The 15,710-nt window shown below is 38.4% G+C and overlaps 1 protein-coding gene across 4 annotated transcripts in view; it reads right to left on the bottom strand.

Moving 5' to 3' along the window:
* lrch2 (leucine-rich repeats and calponin homology (CH) domain containing 2) overlaps nucleotides 1–15,710 on the bottom strand; it is a 163,324-nt gene that overhangs the window by 29,240 nt on the left and 118,374 nt on the right. For 3 of the 4 annotated variants that reach the window (XM_043704469.2, XM_043704470.2, XM_087992162.1), the window contains 4 exons: nucleotides 14,767–14,812; nucleotides 13,375–13,515; nucleotides 8,297–8,344; nucleotides 4,682–4,774 (listed from right to left, as the gene is read on the bottom strand). In XM_043704469.2, the coding sequence (XP_043560404.2) occupies nucleotides 4,682–4,774; nucleotides 8,297–8,344; nucleotides 13,375–13,515; nucleotides 14,767–14,812 (328 nt within the window). The remainder of the gene's footprint in view (nucleotides 1–4,681; nucleotides 4,775–8,296; nucleotides 8,345–13,374; nucleotides 13,516–14,766; nucleotides 14,813–15,710) is intronic. The other variant, XM_043704471.2, reaches the window with a different exon arrangement.

Genomic DNA, 15,710 nt, shown 5'->3' with positions numbered 1-15,710 from the left:
ATCTTCTGTCATCGTGCCATATCCAGTGACAGATTTGGCAGTGATAAACAGTCCACGTGAAGGATACCAGGAGACCTCAACATTAACTCCAGACCTCAAAATCACGTCAAATGTGGACATGGAAATTGCCTGCTGATTGCCACCAATTTCCCTCCCTCAACTAAAACTCATTCCTCTACGTTGAGCACTCATTGGAAGCAGCAGAGAGGACAACAAGGACATTTACATCCCTGCACAAAGTAGAGTGTGCTGATGCTGCCCCTTTAACAAGGTTATGTTGTCCTTGGTTTCTTTTTTCAGAGGGGTCATAAAATCTGAGGTTCTGATATGTCTGGAATTACCTACTTCAGATTCTTTTAACTCTTTCTTTTAAAATATTTGTACAATGAATGGGGAGTGGCCAGTTCTCCCATTTAAGGCTTTGGTTTGGTTTTAGCAAGCAGTTTATGAGACTGCTCGTCAAAAAATCAGCTCCATGCCAATTTTCTCTCTCTCTCTCTCTCTGACATCTCTCCTGGAAGAATCTATGTTTGATTTTAGCTTATTAGCCAAGAGTTTGTTTATGGGGATGTTGCAAGTATTTGGAACAGCATCATTAAGTTGCGATAGAGTCGATTGGGTTTCAAATAGTTATGCTATTCTAAATTTGGTTTTCTTTTGTTTGTGTATAAATAAAATTTTGTTTTGTTTAAAACGGCGTGGTTGGGCCAGCTGCATCATTCCTGGTATATCCACATTAGACATGCTTAAAACAACTAGAAAAGTTAGGGTTTGGGCTATCTTCTTGAAATGTTTAGAGGGGATCTGGCCTGGTCCTTAATGGATTGGGGTCTCTTTCTAGGATTTGTTCTGTCGTTCCAAACTGGTTTTGGAGACTAAAAAGCTGCACCATAATGTACAACCTGGTTGGTGGTTGGTTAAGGAGGAAATGCCAGATCTTCTTAAACCATATATTTGTGAAGATAAAGTTTAGGCCAGTAGCAGCAGGTAAATAGGTTACAATATTAAGAGATACAGAATCTTCTCAATCTTTGATGTTGAAAGATGAGGAAATATGTACCTTTGATGGACTACTGCCGGAAGAAGTGCCAGTAACAGGAATTCACAGCAAGACAAGAAGTGCTCAATTATATAGGTTATAAAACCTGCACATTTTTAAAAAACTCATTCCTGCATTTGAGGAACTTTTACAAGAGTCTTAATCGATTGTGCAGAAACCCCACCCCAAATAAAAAGTGGGAATCAATATTTGTTGACAGTTTGGATGTCTTCCAGAGGCCATTCCATTATGCAATTTGACAGCTAAAAGGATTGTGGAGGAGTTACTCAAATTTTTCACTAGAGATGACTATCTAGAGAGATACAATCAAATCAAAGATCAAACTTCACAATAAAACTAAGGATGTTATGGACAGCATAGGAATAAAACAATTCAAATCTACTGCATACCATCCAGATTCGCAAGGAATGCTAAAAGGTGGCATCAGACATTAAAGGCCATGTTGAGGGCTTGTAGTCAAAAGTATTGAGATGATTGGGATAAAAGAATTCAGTTTGAACAATTTTCCATCAAAGATGCGCCAAATAAATCAACCAAATTCAGTCCATTTGAATTAGTTTTTGGATATGAAGTGAGACAACCGCTAAAATAAAGGAGAAATTGGTAAGTCATAGTTCAGAGTCGACATTTGGACTGTATGTCAAATTTTAGGAAACAATTAAAAAGAGCGGAGAAAATTGGCTAAAGAGCATTTAAAAGTATCAGAGTATATAATGGACCAGGAAGCAGATGAGAAATCCAAAACACTCAAATTTGCTATCGGAGATAAGGTGTTAGTGTGACTTCCAGTGATAGGTGAGCCTTTAAAAGCAAGGTTTAGTGGACCTTATCAAATTGAAAGGAGATCGAGTGATGTGAACTATTTGATAAGGACTCCATAAAAAAGAAATCTCAGTGTGCCATGTGAATATGCTCACAAGGTATTTTGACAGTAAAGGAAAGCAAAAAAGAGACTGTTACTGGTTACAACACAGATTAAAAGAAGTTCACAGGATTCTGAATTGGACATTCCTCAAATTAAATTGGACAATGAGAAAGTTATCAAAATTTGGGATAAATTACCAAGTGACCTTCCAGAGGAAAATCAAGATGACCTGAAAGAGTATTGCTATCACATGAGTAGATATGTGGAAATATCCTGGCAAGTACTAATTGTGCATGATGCTGATGTAGGAAATGCTGTTCCGATTAAGCAACATCCTTTCAGGCATAACACTCGAAAGTTGGCACAAGTTCAAAAGGAGGTTGAACGCATTCTCCAAGACGACATAATCGAAGGGCGTTAGAGTGACTGGTAGACACCCATAGTTATGGTGCCAAAGCCAGATGGTACTCAACGGTTGTGTGTGGACCATGTCAATGCAGATACAAAGACTGATGCATTTCAGATTCAACACCATTTTCCAAACGTGGAAAAGATGGGACAAGCAACTTATATTTTTAAGTTGGACTTGCTCAGAGGAACTGGCAGGTACCATTGCCCACAAAAGCAAAGACAATTTTGACTTTCATAATACCAAATGGACTATCAATTTAAAGTTATGCCATTTGGTATAAAAAAATGCACTAGCCACAGTTCAAAGATTAACCAATAAACTCATTGCCGGATTACTCAATTGTGTAACTTATATCGATAACCTAGTGATATTTAGTCACACATGAAAGGAATATTTGCAGCATTTATCGGAATTGTTTGATTGACTTCAGGAGCCAGGCTTGGTAATAAACCTGGCTGAAAGTGAATTTGCCCAAGCCCAAGTCACCTTCCTGGGCCATGTTTTATTTAAAACTGAGTGGTTAGGCCAGCTGCGTCACTCCTGAAATATCCACTTTACATTTGCTTAAAACAACTAGAAAAGTTAGGGTCTGGGTTACCTTCTTGAAATGTTTTGAGGGGATCTGGCCTGGTCCATAATGACATTTTATGTTGAACATAACTGTGGCTTGGTAGCCCCATTACTGACTGGATTGATAGAGTCCTTAAAGGCATACTTGCCAGCTTGAGTCTGCAACAAATGGTGAGATAACCTACACAAGGGAAAAAGCTATCCAAGCTCACCAATCTCTCTCTCAAAATTGCTTCTACACATGAAATTAATGCTAAGAGTAATTATTATATAGAGTGGTTCTTTTAGAGACAGAGTTCTCTCCACACTGAGATGATGTTCCAAAATGTCGTGCGCCACCGCCTCCATAACCAAACAGCCCAATCCTCAAGGATGGTGTAGCACAGTCATGGTAATGCAAAGACAGATAACCTGTCCTGAGATGCCCAACATCAAAATATGCCAGGATTCAACAAGTCTATTCATTCCATGTGATATCAAAAAACATCCGAGTGCACAGATTGTAACACATGCTAGGGCCCCAAACACATTCCAGCTGAAATGGTTTGAAAAAACGTGTTCCAGAACTATCTGTGCCACTAGCCAAGGTGTTTCAGTACAACAACAACATTAGCATCAATTGAAGGATATCTTGCCACAACAAACCCTGTCCACAAAATACTGGACAGGACAGAACCAACCAATTACTACCCTAACAGTCAGTTAGTTACCCATTAAGTAGCAAACTGCTGAAAATATTGATGGACTACATCAATTCATCTGAGTTCCTTTGACAGCACAAAAACTGATCTGGAAAAGCAAGGGGAGCAAGCAGATTTGACCACCGTCACTTCACTTTCCCTCTAAGACATGCATCATAGTAATTTATTGCTGTTCCTCCATTACTGATAAGTTAAAATCCTGGGACTCATTGTTCAGAGCACCTTTGGTAATCAGTACTGCAAAGACAAAAGTGGTTCAAGGCAGCTCGCCATTAACTTCACAAACGTAATCAGGAATGCATAATAAATGCTGGACTTTACAAGGACTGCCAATCCAGCAAAGTGAAACAGTGCTGATATCATCTAAAAGCATAGTGCATGATCAAATGTTGGTCCTGATTGGTTGGACTCAGCTACTCATTGAAAAAGAATCTCACTAAGCTATCGGGGATTCTTAAGGATGTTTCTTTAAAACTGGATTTCAATTACACTATTAATTATTTGCAATAATAAAACAAATAAATATCATTTTCCACAGCATTTTAGCAAAACAGAAATCCATATGCAAGAAATGAAGTGTTGTGGCTGGTGGATAGCTTGATGTATTATACAGTTTGGCAGATTGCAACCTTCTTTTGACCCTGCAGGGCCCTGCTAAGCAAAGATACTGTACTTTTCCAGGGAAAGGAAAAATCTAACAAATGAAGGAAATTATCATAAGACACTTTCATTCGCACAGGTTGTTAACGTCAAAGCAGATTTTTTCCAGAGTAGAGAGCAAAGCACTTGCCCTTCACCTAAGATGGGGAGACAATAAAGGCAATATAGATTTAGCATTAAATTGTTTCCTGTCCAAATATATTTCCTGTTCACATCTAACATTAAAGGACATGTAATATAAACAGAATGAACTTTTCAACCGTAAGCTTCAAGGAAAATGATAAAAACAAACTGAAGCAAGCTACACAGGGAAGATTAATCTACTGATCCTGTGGAAATTGCTCTGAAAGATAAGTGTCTCTGTGAAAACGTTTGAAGAGTGAGAAAGGTAATAACAAACGCAGTAACAATACCTCATATGATACACTGGATGTTGCCTGGGCAGAAGGAAATGAATTTATGATTTGAACAGAAGATGAAGGCACATGTGTAGTTTCATTATCAGACTGTAGGAGTGAAAACAGAAGTAAATTAACCAGGGTAAATTATTAAATGAAGGAAATGTTACAAATAATACTGTCAGGAAAATAATTTCACCAACTATTTGAAACAGAATGAAAAATATCAAGACAGAACCAGACTCAAAATAGTTGTAACATATTTTCTTTCATCTGCCATTTCACAGCAGCTGCTTATAGATGTAGTAATTGAATGCTAGGGCAGCAGGTCAAAATAGGAAAATGGGGGAAGAGATATAATTCTTAGAAGAGGTGGTCTTTATTTTCTTCAGAGAAAAGTAGCACATCAAAAAGTGAAATGGGTCATAGTCACTTTTCTCTCTAAGGTTTTCCATAGGTATGTCAGGAATAAAAGAATGACGAGAGTTAAATTAGGGTGAATCAAGGATCATAGTGGAAAGTTGTGTGTGGAGTCAGAGGAGATAGGGGAAGCACTAAATAAATATTTTTCGACAGTGTTCACTTTAGAAAATGAAAATGTCAGCAATTAAGATACAGAGATACTTGCATCGAGACTAGAAGAGATTGAGGTTCACAAAGAAGAGGTATTAGAAATACTGCAGTGTGAAAATAGACAAGTCCCCTGGGCCGGATGGGATCTATCCTAGGATGCTCTGGGAAGCAAGGGAAGAGATTGCCGAGCCTTTGGCATTGATCTTTAAATCATCATTGTCTACAGAAATAGTGCCTAAGGACTGGAGGATAGCAAATATGGTTCCCTTGTTCAAAAAGGGTAGTAGAGACAACCCTGGTAATTACAGACCAGTGAGTCTCACTTCAGTTGCTGGTAAAGTGTTGGAAAAGGTTATAAGAGATAGGATTTATAACGATCTAGAAAAGAATAATCTGATCAGGGACAGTCAGCATGGTTTTGTGCAGGTAGGTCATGCCTAACGAATCTTATTGAGTTTTTTGACAAAGTGACTAAACAGGTAGAGGAGAGTAAACCGGTTGATATGGTGTATGTGGATTTCAGCAAGACGTTCGATAAGATTCTCCACACTAGGCTATTATACAAAATGCAGAGGAATGGGATTGTGGGAGACCATAGCAGTTTGGATCAGTAATTGGCTCGCTGAAAGAAAATAGAGGGTTGTAGTTGATGGAATATGTTCATCTTGGTGTCCAGTTACTAGTGGCGTACCGCAAGGGTCGGTCTTGGGTCCACTGCTGTTCATCATTTTTATAAATGACCTGGATGAGGGCTTAGAAGGGTGGGTTAGTAAATTTGCAGACGACACTAAGGTCGGTGGAGTTGTGGATAGTGACAAAGGATGTGGTAGGTTGCAGAGAGACATAGATAGGATGCAGAGCTGGGCTGAGAGGTGGCAAATGGAGTTTGATGTGGACAAGTGTGAGGTGATACAATTTGGAGTAATCGGAATGCAAAGTACTGGGCTAACTGTAAGATTCTTGGGAGTGCAGATGATCAGAGAGATCTCTGTCTTATCCCTGAAAGTTGTCACCCAGATTGACAGGGTTGTTAAGAAGGCATACAGTGTTTTGGCCTTTATTAATAGAGGGATTGAGTTCCGGAACCAGGAGGTTATGCCGCAGCTGTACAAAGCTCTGGTGTGACCACACTTGGAGTATTGTGTACAGTTCTGGTTACCGCATTATGAGGAGGATGTGGAAGCTTTGGAAAGGGTGCAGAGGAGATTTACTAGGATGTTGCCCGATATAGAAGGAATGTCTTACGAGGAAAGGCTGAAGGCCTTGAGGCTGTTCTCGTTAGAGAGAAGGTTGAGAGGTGACTTAGAGACATACAAGATAATCAGAGGGTTAGATAGGGTGGACAGGGAGAGCCTTTTTCCTAGTACGGGGACACGAGGGGACACAACTTTAAAGTGAGGGGAGATAGGTATAAGACAGATGTCAGAGGTAGGTTCTTTACTCAGACAGTAGTAAGGGTATGGAATGCTTTGCCTGCAACGGTAATAGATTCGTCAAGTTTAAGTGCATTTAAGTCATCATTGGACAGGCATATGGACGTACATAGAATAGTATAGGTGGGATGGGCTTCAGATTAATATGACAGGGCAAAGTAATATTGAGGGCCGAAGGGCCTGTACTGCACTGTAATGTTGTATGTTCTCTCATTATTTGCAGTAGCAGTATCGAGTTGCTGTAATATTCGTGACAAATATAATTCTTATTTTAATTCTTGAGCAAATGTGATTTTCAGTGCCAAAGTGAATACAGTACAACCAGCAGTCAAATTCATGAATTGCTAGTTCATTTTATCTTGAGGTAACAAAGTCAAAACTAATCAAATGTTTGAGGGAACTAATTTATAGATTATAAATCCATTTACAGTTCAATGGGATCTCTGATCAGCTGGTCTCCGAATGAGTAAGATGTCTTTCTAAGCTAAAGAGATGGCTACCCAGAGACTGTATCTGTAATGGAACACACTAGTTATAATGCTGAGCTCAGCTTCTGCACTATCTTGCCACTACTTTGCTTCATTTCAGATGAAAAGGAAATCTTGTGATTATTTTTCTCACAGTTGAGTTCATAGGTATTTTACTACCCAACAAGAGGCACATGGCTAGTGCAATAATGTATATGCAACAATGTAACTCCCTAGTATACATAAAATATACTACTAGGCACAGAGATTGGGAGAAAGTCATTCAATTTGAAAGGGAATTGAGACGTTGAGCTTTGTACCAATCCTCAACAGAATTCAACTGCACTAAACAAAGGTTTCAGTGATTGTAACCAAACTTCATCTGCTTTATTTTTACTTCAATTTTCATAATTGGTCTTCTTGATGACATTCAGGATCACTTGAAGTAAAATGTAATCAAGTATCAATATAGTTCTGCAAGAAATACTAAAATGAGATTCTTTGGAGCTAAAATATTGTGGAAGTTTCATATCCATTTGATAATTTAGAAGTTATATTTCGAGTTAGGGTGGTGAAAAATAGTATGCATTGCTGTTTCAAGATCAGAAAAGATGCTGCTGAAGCAGTTTTCTTAACATGTTGTTCCCAAATTAAATCCAGAGGGAATAACCTGCTCCAAAAGCATAATCAGAACTGCATTTGCCAAGGCTCAGAACTGTCACAGTAAATCTTTCCAACATCCAAACAATACACTTTGTGAAAATTTGAAGCAATACCACCTGCATAGAAGTTATACAGATTTAGAGTTAAATACTATTCTACTCGATGTGCTCAACGGCTAAAAAGCTCCTTTGCGGATTTAGATCAAAAGAAATCTGGTGAATGGGATACTAATCATTTGTAAGGTTAAATATACATAAAGATACTGCAAAGCTAATGAAGATCAATTCAATTCATGCTGTATTCATGCTAAAATCAACAAGGATAGCAATCATTAAATTCAACAGCTTCCAATTGAATTGAATATATCCTGATTGATTTCAATCAATTTTACAATTAAAAACAAACATGCTAAACTTCAAGCCATTTCTAGCTATCCCGAAAAAGCTTAGTTAAAAATATTTAAGAATATTTTGAACAAGTAGTCAAATACATACTTCATTTTCATATTCAAATTCCCCTTTGTTTTTCTTTGAAGATTTTAGCTGTCAAGAGAAACGAGGTACAATACATTAACAAAAACTTAGTCACATTTTATAAAATAACTTTTCTAAAATACTCAATGTAAATATTATCTAAGTATCTCATTTGCAATATATTAAACACATAGTAAGGTATCAGATGCACAGTAATGCAGGAGTTTTAACAGCAGATAGTCAAATGATTGACAGTAATAAAGGGATGCTTTGTTGTTGTAGTCCACCAAGTTTGTAGTTTAAACTTTGCTTGCAATGACTTAAAAGAGTAAAATCAAACTCAGCCTCCAGTGGTGCTGAAACTCTTAAGTGTTCATTTTAGATAACGCATTAATTACATTTAACAAATGCAACTTCAGTTGCTGAGGCACTGAAGGTAATAAATTTGTTAGGCTGACTAAGAGAGATGCTCTGGTCAGTGTCAATCACAACCAAGCACAAATATTTGGCAGGATTATCCATTCTAAATCCTTTAACTCATCTATGAAAGTGATTGCAAAATATGACTTTGGCAGCAAACATTATTATTTGGGTGTTACGAGAAATACTCATTGCTTTCACAGAATTCTTCACTTGCTTTGCAAGTCAGCAATTAAAATTCAACATCTCTATAGCCAAGATTGTTTCATCAGCCCAGTTTGGAACACATATTTTGCCACGCAATAATGAAAGGGGCTGATATATTTGATAATCATAAAGATTGTGCATCAGGAGAAACTACAACGTATTTAGAGACACAGAATTATAATTCACAGCATGAAGAAATCCACTTCTGTAGGGAAACCCAATTAATCCCATTTTCCTGCAAGTTTATTTCGCTTAAGTCCCTTTCTAATTTATTTTAGAAATCGTTGACTGCCTTCATTTCTGGCACCACTCTAGACTATGATGACTCTCAGCGTGTAAAAATGCTATTCGCACATATTGCTTTATAAGAAGCTTAAAGCCATGGTATCTGGTTTTTCTACAATTTATGGGAACAGCTTTTCTTTGTTTGTCTTCTACAAGCCTATCTTGTACATCTTCATCAAATTTCCCTTCAACCTACTCTGCTTGACGAAGAACAGCTGCAGCTTTTCCAACCCAATGCAGCCAAATTTTAAACAATATTAGAAATAGGTACAAGAATTGGCCGTTTGTCTCCTTGAGCCTGCTCCACCACTCAAACAGGAGCAGCGCCAATCAGACATTCCTTAGATGCACTTTCCCCAGAACACTTCACTCCTTTACTGATCAAGAATCTATTTATCACAGCCTTAAATATGCAGAAGGACTTTGCACCCTCTGGCATGGAGTTCTAAAGTCTCAACGCTCAAGAGAAGAAATTCCTCCTCATTTCTGTCTTAAATTTGTACCCATTTATTCTGACAACATGCCCTCTGGTCCTAGACTCTCCCACGAAGGGAAATATCCTCTCAGCATTTACCCTGCGAAGCCCTTCATCATCGAATCCAATCTGATAAAACTCATCTGCACCTTCTCAAGCAGCTTTATATCATATTTAAAGTACAAGTACACAATCCTTTCCAAAATCCGAAAAGCTCCGAAATCCAAATTTCATGGAGTGTGAAGCGTCAGTCATGTCTGCATAACAAGGTTTGTTTGGAATGCAAAGTCCACATCCACTCGACCCAAGTGCTGCAGGCATTATCTGTATTCTTTTTCCCCCAGGTTAATCACATTTAATTTCCTTGTGAAAATGCCTAAAGGAGCTGCAGATACACCTATACGTAATAATAATAAACAGGATAGGGAGCATTTAACATTATCAATAACACAGAAAGTGGAGTTATTGCAGACATTTGATCGTGCTGTCTGTGCTGCATCTTACTGAAGACTATGGTTTCAGAACTACCACTGTACATGATTTAAAGAAACAGAAAGTTACTGGAGTTTTATGATAACAGTGATGACCATAAACTAATGTAAAATAGGAAAACACAGCATAGGGCAAAAAAATGAAGATCTTAACAATGTTGATGAAGTGAACTTGACAATGAAGAAGTGAACATACGCCACTGACTGGTTTCTTTTTGATTAGATTAGATTCCCTATAGTGTGGAAATAGGCCCTTCGGCCCAACCAGTCCACACCGACCCTCCGAAGAGTAACCCACCCAGTCCCATTTCCCTCTGACTAATGTACCTAACGCTTCGGACAATTTAGTATGGCCAATTCACCTGACCTGCACATCTTTGGACTGGGGGAGGAAACTGGAGCACCCGGAAGAAACCCACGCAGATATGGGGAGATTGTGCAAACTCCACAGATAGTCGCCCGAGGCTGGAATCGAACCTGGGACCCTGGTACTGTGAGGCAGTAGTGCTAACCGCTGAGCCACCGTGCCATTTATTGGCCATGAAACAAGCTAGAATATATCATAAAGAACTGAACATTGAAGGAGTGTGTCAATATTCAGAAGGTTGGCTGCAGAAATTTAAGCAGCGTAACTGAAAATATCTAAAATATCTGAAAATCTGTGGTTCAAAGGCTTCTGCTGATTCAGAAACAGCTGAAAATTATATTGACGAATTTGCCAAGATAACATCTGACAAAAGCCAGAGTCCTGAACAAATTTACAATGCTGATGAAATAGCTCTCTACTGACGCTACATCCCTAGAAAAACATGAACAATGACTGACAAGAGAGCACCAACAAGTTTTAAGGATACTCAGGACAGTTAACTATTCTTGGGTGTGCCAATACTGCAGGCACACACAAGGTGAAGTTGGGAGCGATTGGAAAAAGCAAACAGCCAAGATGTCTGAAAGGCATACAGAATTTACCTGTGCCAATTATGCAAACAAGAAAGCATGGATGACCAGAGAGATATTTTTCAACTGGTTCGGTAACCACTTTGCACCAGTGGCAAGAGCTCATTGCAGGCAAGCTGGACTGGAAGAAAACTGAAAAATGTTATTGTTCCTGACAACCGCTCCGCACATACCCCTGCCGAACTTCTTGAGAAATGTAATGTTTTCGGCATTTACTTGCCCTTTAATGTGATATCTATATTACAGCCTTGTGACCAAGGAATTTTACGCTCCATGAAGAGCAAGTATAAAGACTATTTTTTAAACGGTATGCTTGCTGCAGTCAACAGAGGATTAGGAATCCCAGACTTCCTGAAGAATGCTATTTATGCAGTTGCTCATGCATGCAAGATGTTGATAAACCAACATTAACAAATGCTTGACACAGACTGTGACCTACAATGATGTTTGATGTAAATTAACCTACAGGTGATGGCTTCAAAGGATTCAATGTCACTGATGAGAAAAAGATGATAGCAAACCTTGTAACATAGGCACGAAGTTTATCGGATGAAAGTGTAAATAAATTACATGAAGCTGACATTAAAGAAATGCTGAACATAGACAATGATGCACCTGTTGTGCATTCCTTCAGTGATGGGAAAATTGCTGAAATAGAGTTAAATACAGATACGTGTGAGGATAGTATCAATGATAATGATGACTCTGTGAAAAATTCCCCACAGATGATATGGTGAAAGTGTGTGATCATTTAATTGCTGGCCTTGAACGACATTAATTTATGAGTAAGCAAGAAATTATGGCAGTTTACTCAATTAAAGAGAGATTGCTTAGACGGAAACTATGTTAACGATACAGATGATACGTGAAGTCTTTAAAAATGCCACCTGTCATACTGCTGAAGCTGTGCATGTTTAAGTTTTACTTAATGTTTTCTCTTGAAATTTATTTTCTGGAAATAAAATGTCCTCAAGTATTTATAGTCCGTGTGTTTCATTTATTAGTATATTACTCTATAAGTAAATTGTAGTAGTATTTCTACTCTTTATTTATCCCACTTAGTGTGAGAGTACTCATGTGTTTTGGCTGCAGTATTCATGTTTGATTATGGGGCGCTACATTTGTTCCGAAATCCGAAAAATTCCGAATTCTGACAAACAGCTGATGATGTCGGATAAAGGATTGTGTACCTGTATAATGACTAGAACATGATGCAGTGCTCTTGCTGTGGCCTAACCAGAATTCTATAGTTGTTTAGCATTACTTTCCTGCTTTCGGATTCAATACCTCTCTTTGTGAATCTCGAAGCTTCTTCGGTTTGCCAACCATATGTTGCCTTCAAAGGTTTATTTCGATAACTTCCAGGTCCTTCTGTCACTGCCCACTCTTCAGAATTGTCATTCTATACTGTCTCTCCTTATCCTTTAGCCTAAGTGCTCATGTTGTACTTTTCTGTACTATATTTGATCTGCCACTTGTTTGCAACATATGGCGATATATTTCCAAATTATGATAGTGAGTAGCTTGGAGGAGAACTTACAGGTGGTAGTGCTCCCAAGTACCTGCTGCCTTTGACCTTCTAGGTGGTAGTGGTCGTGGGTTTTTAAGATGCTTCTGAAGAGCCTTGGTGAACTTCTGCAGTGCATCTTGCATTTAAATCGTACACAATGCTGCTACCAAGGTCAATGGTGGAGGGACTGCATATTTGTGTATGACGACAGCTTTATCCTGGATAGCACCAAGCACTAGAGCTGCACCCAACAGGTTTTGTGCTTTTTCACAGGTTAGCCAACATAATAAACAGCACAGAGAATTAGGTTCGTACAGAGTCAGAGTCATGTTTGGACCTTCTTTGACCAATGTTTCATCAGCCTGAAAGGTATGAAAGAGGCCAATCGGTAAAAGAGCCCTGGTATGCAGGCTAATATTCATCCTTCAATCAACACTGAAAAATGACAATCACCTGATGAAGGAGCGGCGCTCCAAAAGCTAGCGTGCTTCCAATTAAACCTGTTGGACTATAATCTGGTGTTGTGCAATTTTTAACTTAGAAAAATAAAGTTTACCCGGTTATTATCATACTGTTGTTTCTAAGAGTTCACTGAACATAAATTAGCTGTCATGTTTCATACATTATGGCACAGGTTACACTTCAAAAAGTAATTTGCTTTATATGAAGCTCAAAAGGTCTAGACGCCATGAAAAGTGCTAGTTAAATGCAATGGCATTTGATAATCAAAAACCTAGCAAAAAGCTTCAGATACCTTCATATGATCTTTTCTCATTTGTTTAATATGCCGCCTTTCTTCATGACGCCATTTTGCATGCTGCTGTACCTCAGTGTATTTCTGATCTGTACTGGTTACCTCCAGTTTCTTCTCAACTTCACCAGAAAGACCCATAGACTGAAATGTACATAGAAAAGCTTTAGACAAACATAAATACAAAATTAAGCAAATACCAATAAAATGCTTTAGAAACACAGGAGTACATGATTATCAAAACATACTATAACTACTTTTATGACAACAGTGTTCTGCTCTGCCTTGAGCTAGCACCTTGACTAAAATTGTAAGATGAACACAGTCAACATGGAGTTCATGACAAGTTTGATATTCAAGTGGGTTTATAGCATACAGAACAGCTAATGAAACTTCAACAGCCACATTTAGTATTTAGATGTACAGTTGCGATGCCAGGTCAAACAAGGCTGTGAACCAAGGATTGGAAAATAGGATTAGAAAAGCTAGATGCTTGTTTTTGATTGGTGCAGACATCACGGGCCGAACAGTGGTTTTCTATGCTTTAGACTTATATCCATAGTTGTAGAGGTGGGGAATGAGGTATTCAATGGAAAGAAAGGATAGCAAACAGTACACTTTAATGCTTATCTCTGCGGTTGTCATCGGTAGACTGAAACAAAGTAAACACTGACAGAAAACCAACATCCTTAAAAAATGAATCTCTGTGGTCCTACATGTATATTCACACTGAAGCATCAGCATTGTCATAAACAGAACAGCAATCCAAACAGAAATGGCAGAAAAAATGGGAATATCAATCTTCATTCCCAGAATAAATGGAGACTCAGCACCTCCTCCTGATCAAACTTTGTTGTGCAATTTAACCAGAGAACCAAACATCCATTAGATTCTTGAAACAGCTGAGCTGCATGGAAACATCAATTGATTACAGCTCTGTCGCTCTGATCTCTGCTGTCAAATGCACAACTTTAATTTACATAAGGTAAAGAAGCTTTCAATACTTGAAGTTTCTATGCATAATACCTTAAAAGGTTTGCATGATTGATTGGCTTTTCGTGAAAAGATTTCAGGAAAATGCAACATTATCAAATGAATGATTTTTTTGGCTTCTTTTAAATGATAAACACACCCTGTTATGACAGTTGATAATCAATGATTCTATACAGTGTAAAATGGAAACCCCATGAACGGTGTTGGGAATCATGGAATCGGGTCCCTGACACCATTCAATCTCCTAGACTCAAGTCAAGTCCAAGTCAACAAAGTACCAAGGTAGCTCAGGAAAAGACTCAAGACAAACCTCTACTCACAATGAAGCAACATAACAGAAATGGAAAAGTATACCGTATTTAATTAAACTTACTAAAATAAATCCTAAATACTGAAACTTACACGACATCTGTATGGTGATCCTGGTGATGTTGCTTTATCTGCTGACCTGAGAGAAAAGTCAAAACTAAGTTTTGCAACAGGTAAACCAACATACACGTAACTCTGATGTTCCGACTTGAAAGCTTGTTATAAAGTGCGTGTTGGAAATCTTTTGAGGGCTATGTGGAAAACAACTCTATTTTCCTGGTCCAAAAAGTCATGATTTTGCACATACATAATGTTCAAGCCAAACGTCCACTTTTCAGCCATAGTAGACTATACTCATATTGATAATCACTCTCTATTTTCTATGCTTGTGCATTTTATTTTTCAAAAAGCAATGCAGGGAGTATCGCAAAGATGTCTGAGCATTTTTAAGAGACACGAGCCTTTTGCATTGAATTATGACAGGATTTAAAGCAGTTTATACTTTGGGCATCATTGCAGGTTTAGTTTATTCAATATGCTGTCACACTAATTGGGAACATAATGGTCACCACTCACACCTTCACTGATGGTTTACTCTTGTTTGTGACATTCAAGTGAACCCTATCTCAAAATGTGGAGGTGCCAGAGAAGTTCCCTCCCAGTCAGGGACATTCGGCCTCGGATCTCAGGTGACCATCCTCTAAGACAGATTTCGGGATACGCAACAAAGCAGAGCAGCCAAGCAGAGGCTGATAACAAAGCTCAGTATCCATGAGGGTGACCTTAAATGGGACCTTGGGTTCACGTCACAGTACAAATGACCTCACTACGCAATATACTCTCTCACACACACACACCCTCTCACAGGCTCATACTCTGTCACACTCAAGCACACACTCTCCCTCTCACATGCACGCCCGCACACATACACACATAGGTATATAGGTTGAATTTGCATTTGCAGAACTGTATTTGCAGATGTATTCTATTTTGTTCAAAAAGCACACAATCTACAGGCAGTCAATCTATGTGACATC

Source organism: Chiloscyllium plagiosum, unplaced genomic scaffold, assembly GCF_037043375.1.
Source record: "Chiloscyllium plagiosum isolate Xiang-an unplaced genomic scaffold, Cpla_swu_hap1 HiC_scaffold_11, whole genome shotgun sequence".
In the NCBI taxonomy this organism is placed as follows: Eukaryota; Metazoa; Chordata; class Chondrichthyes; order Orectolobiformes; family Hemiscylliidae; genus Chiloscyllium; species Chiloscyllium plagiosum.
The sequence above is the reverse complement of the archived record's forward strand: the minus strand, read 5'-3'. Positions and strand labels throughout refer to the sequence as shown.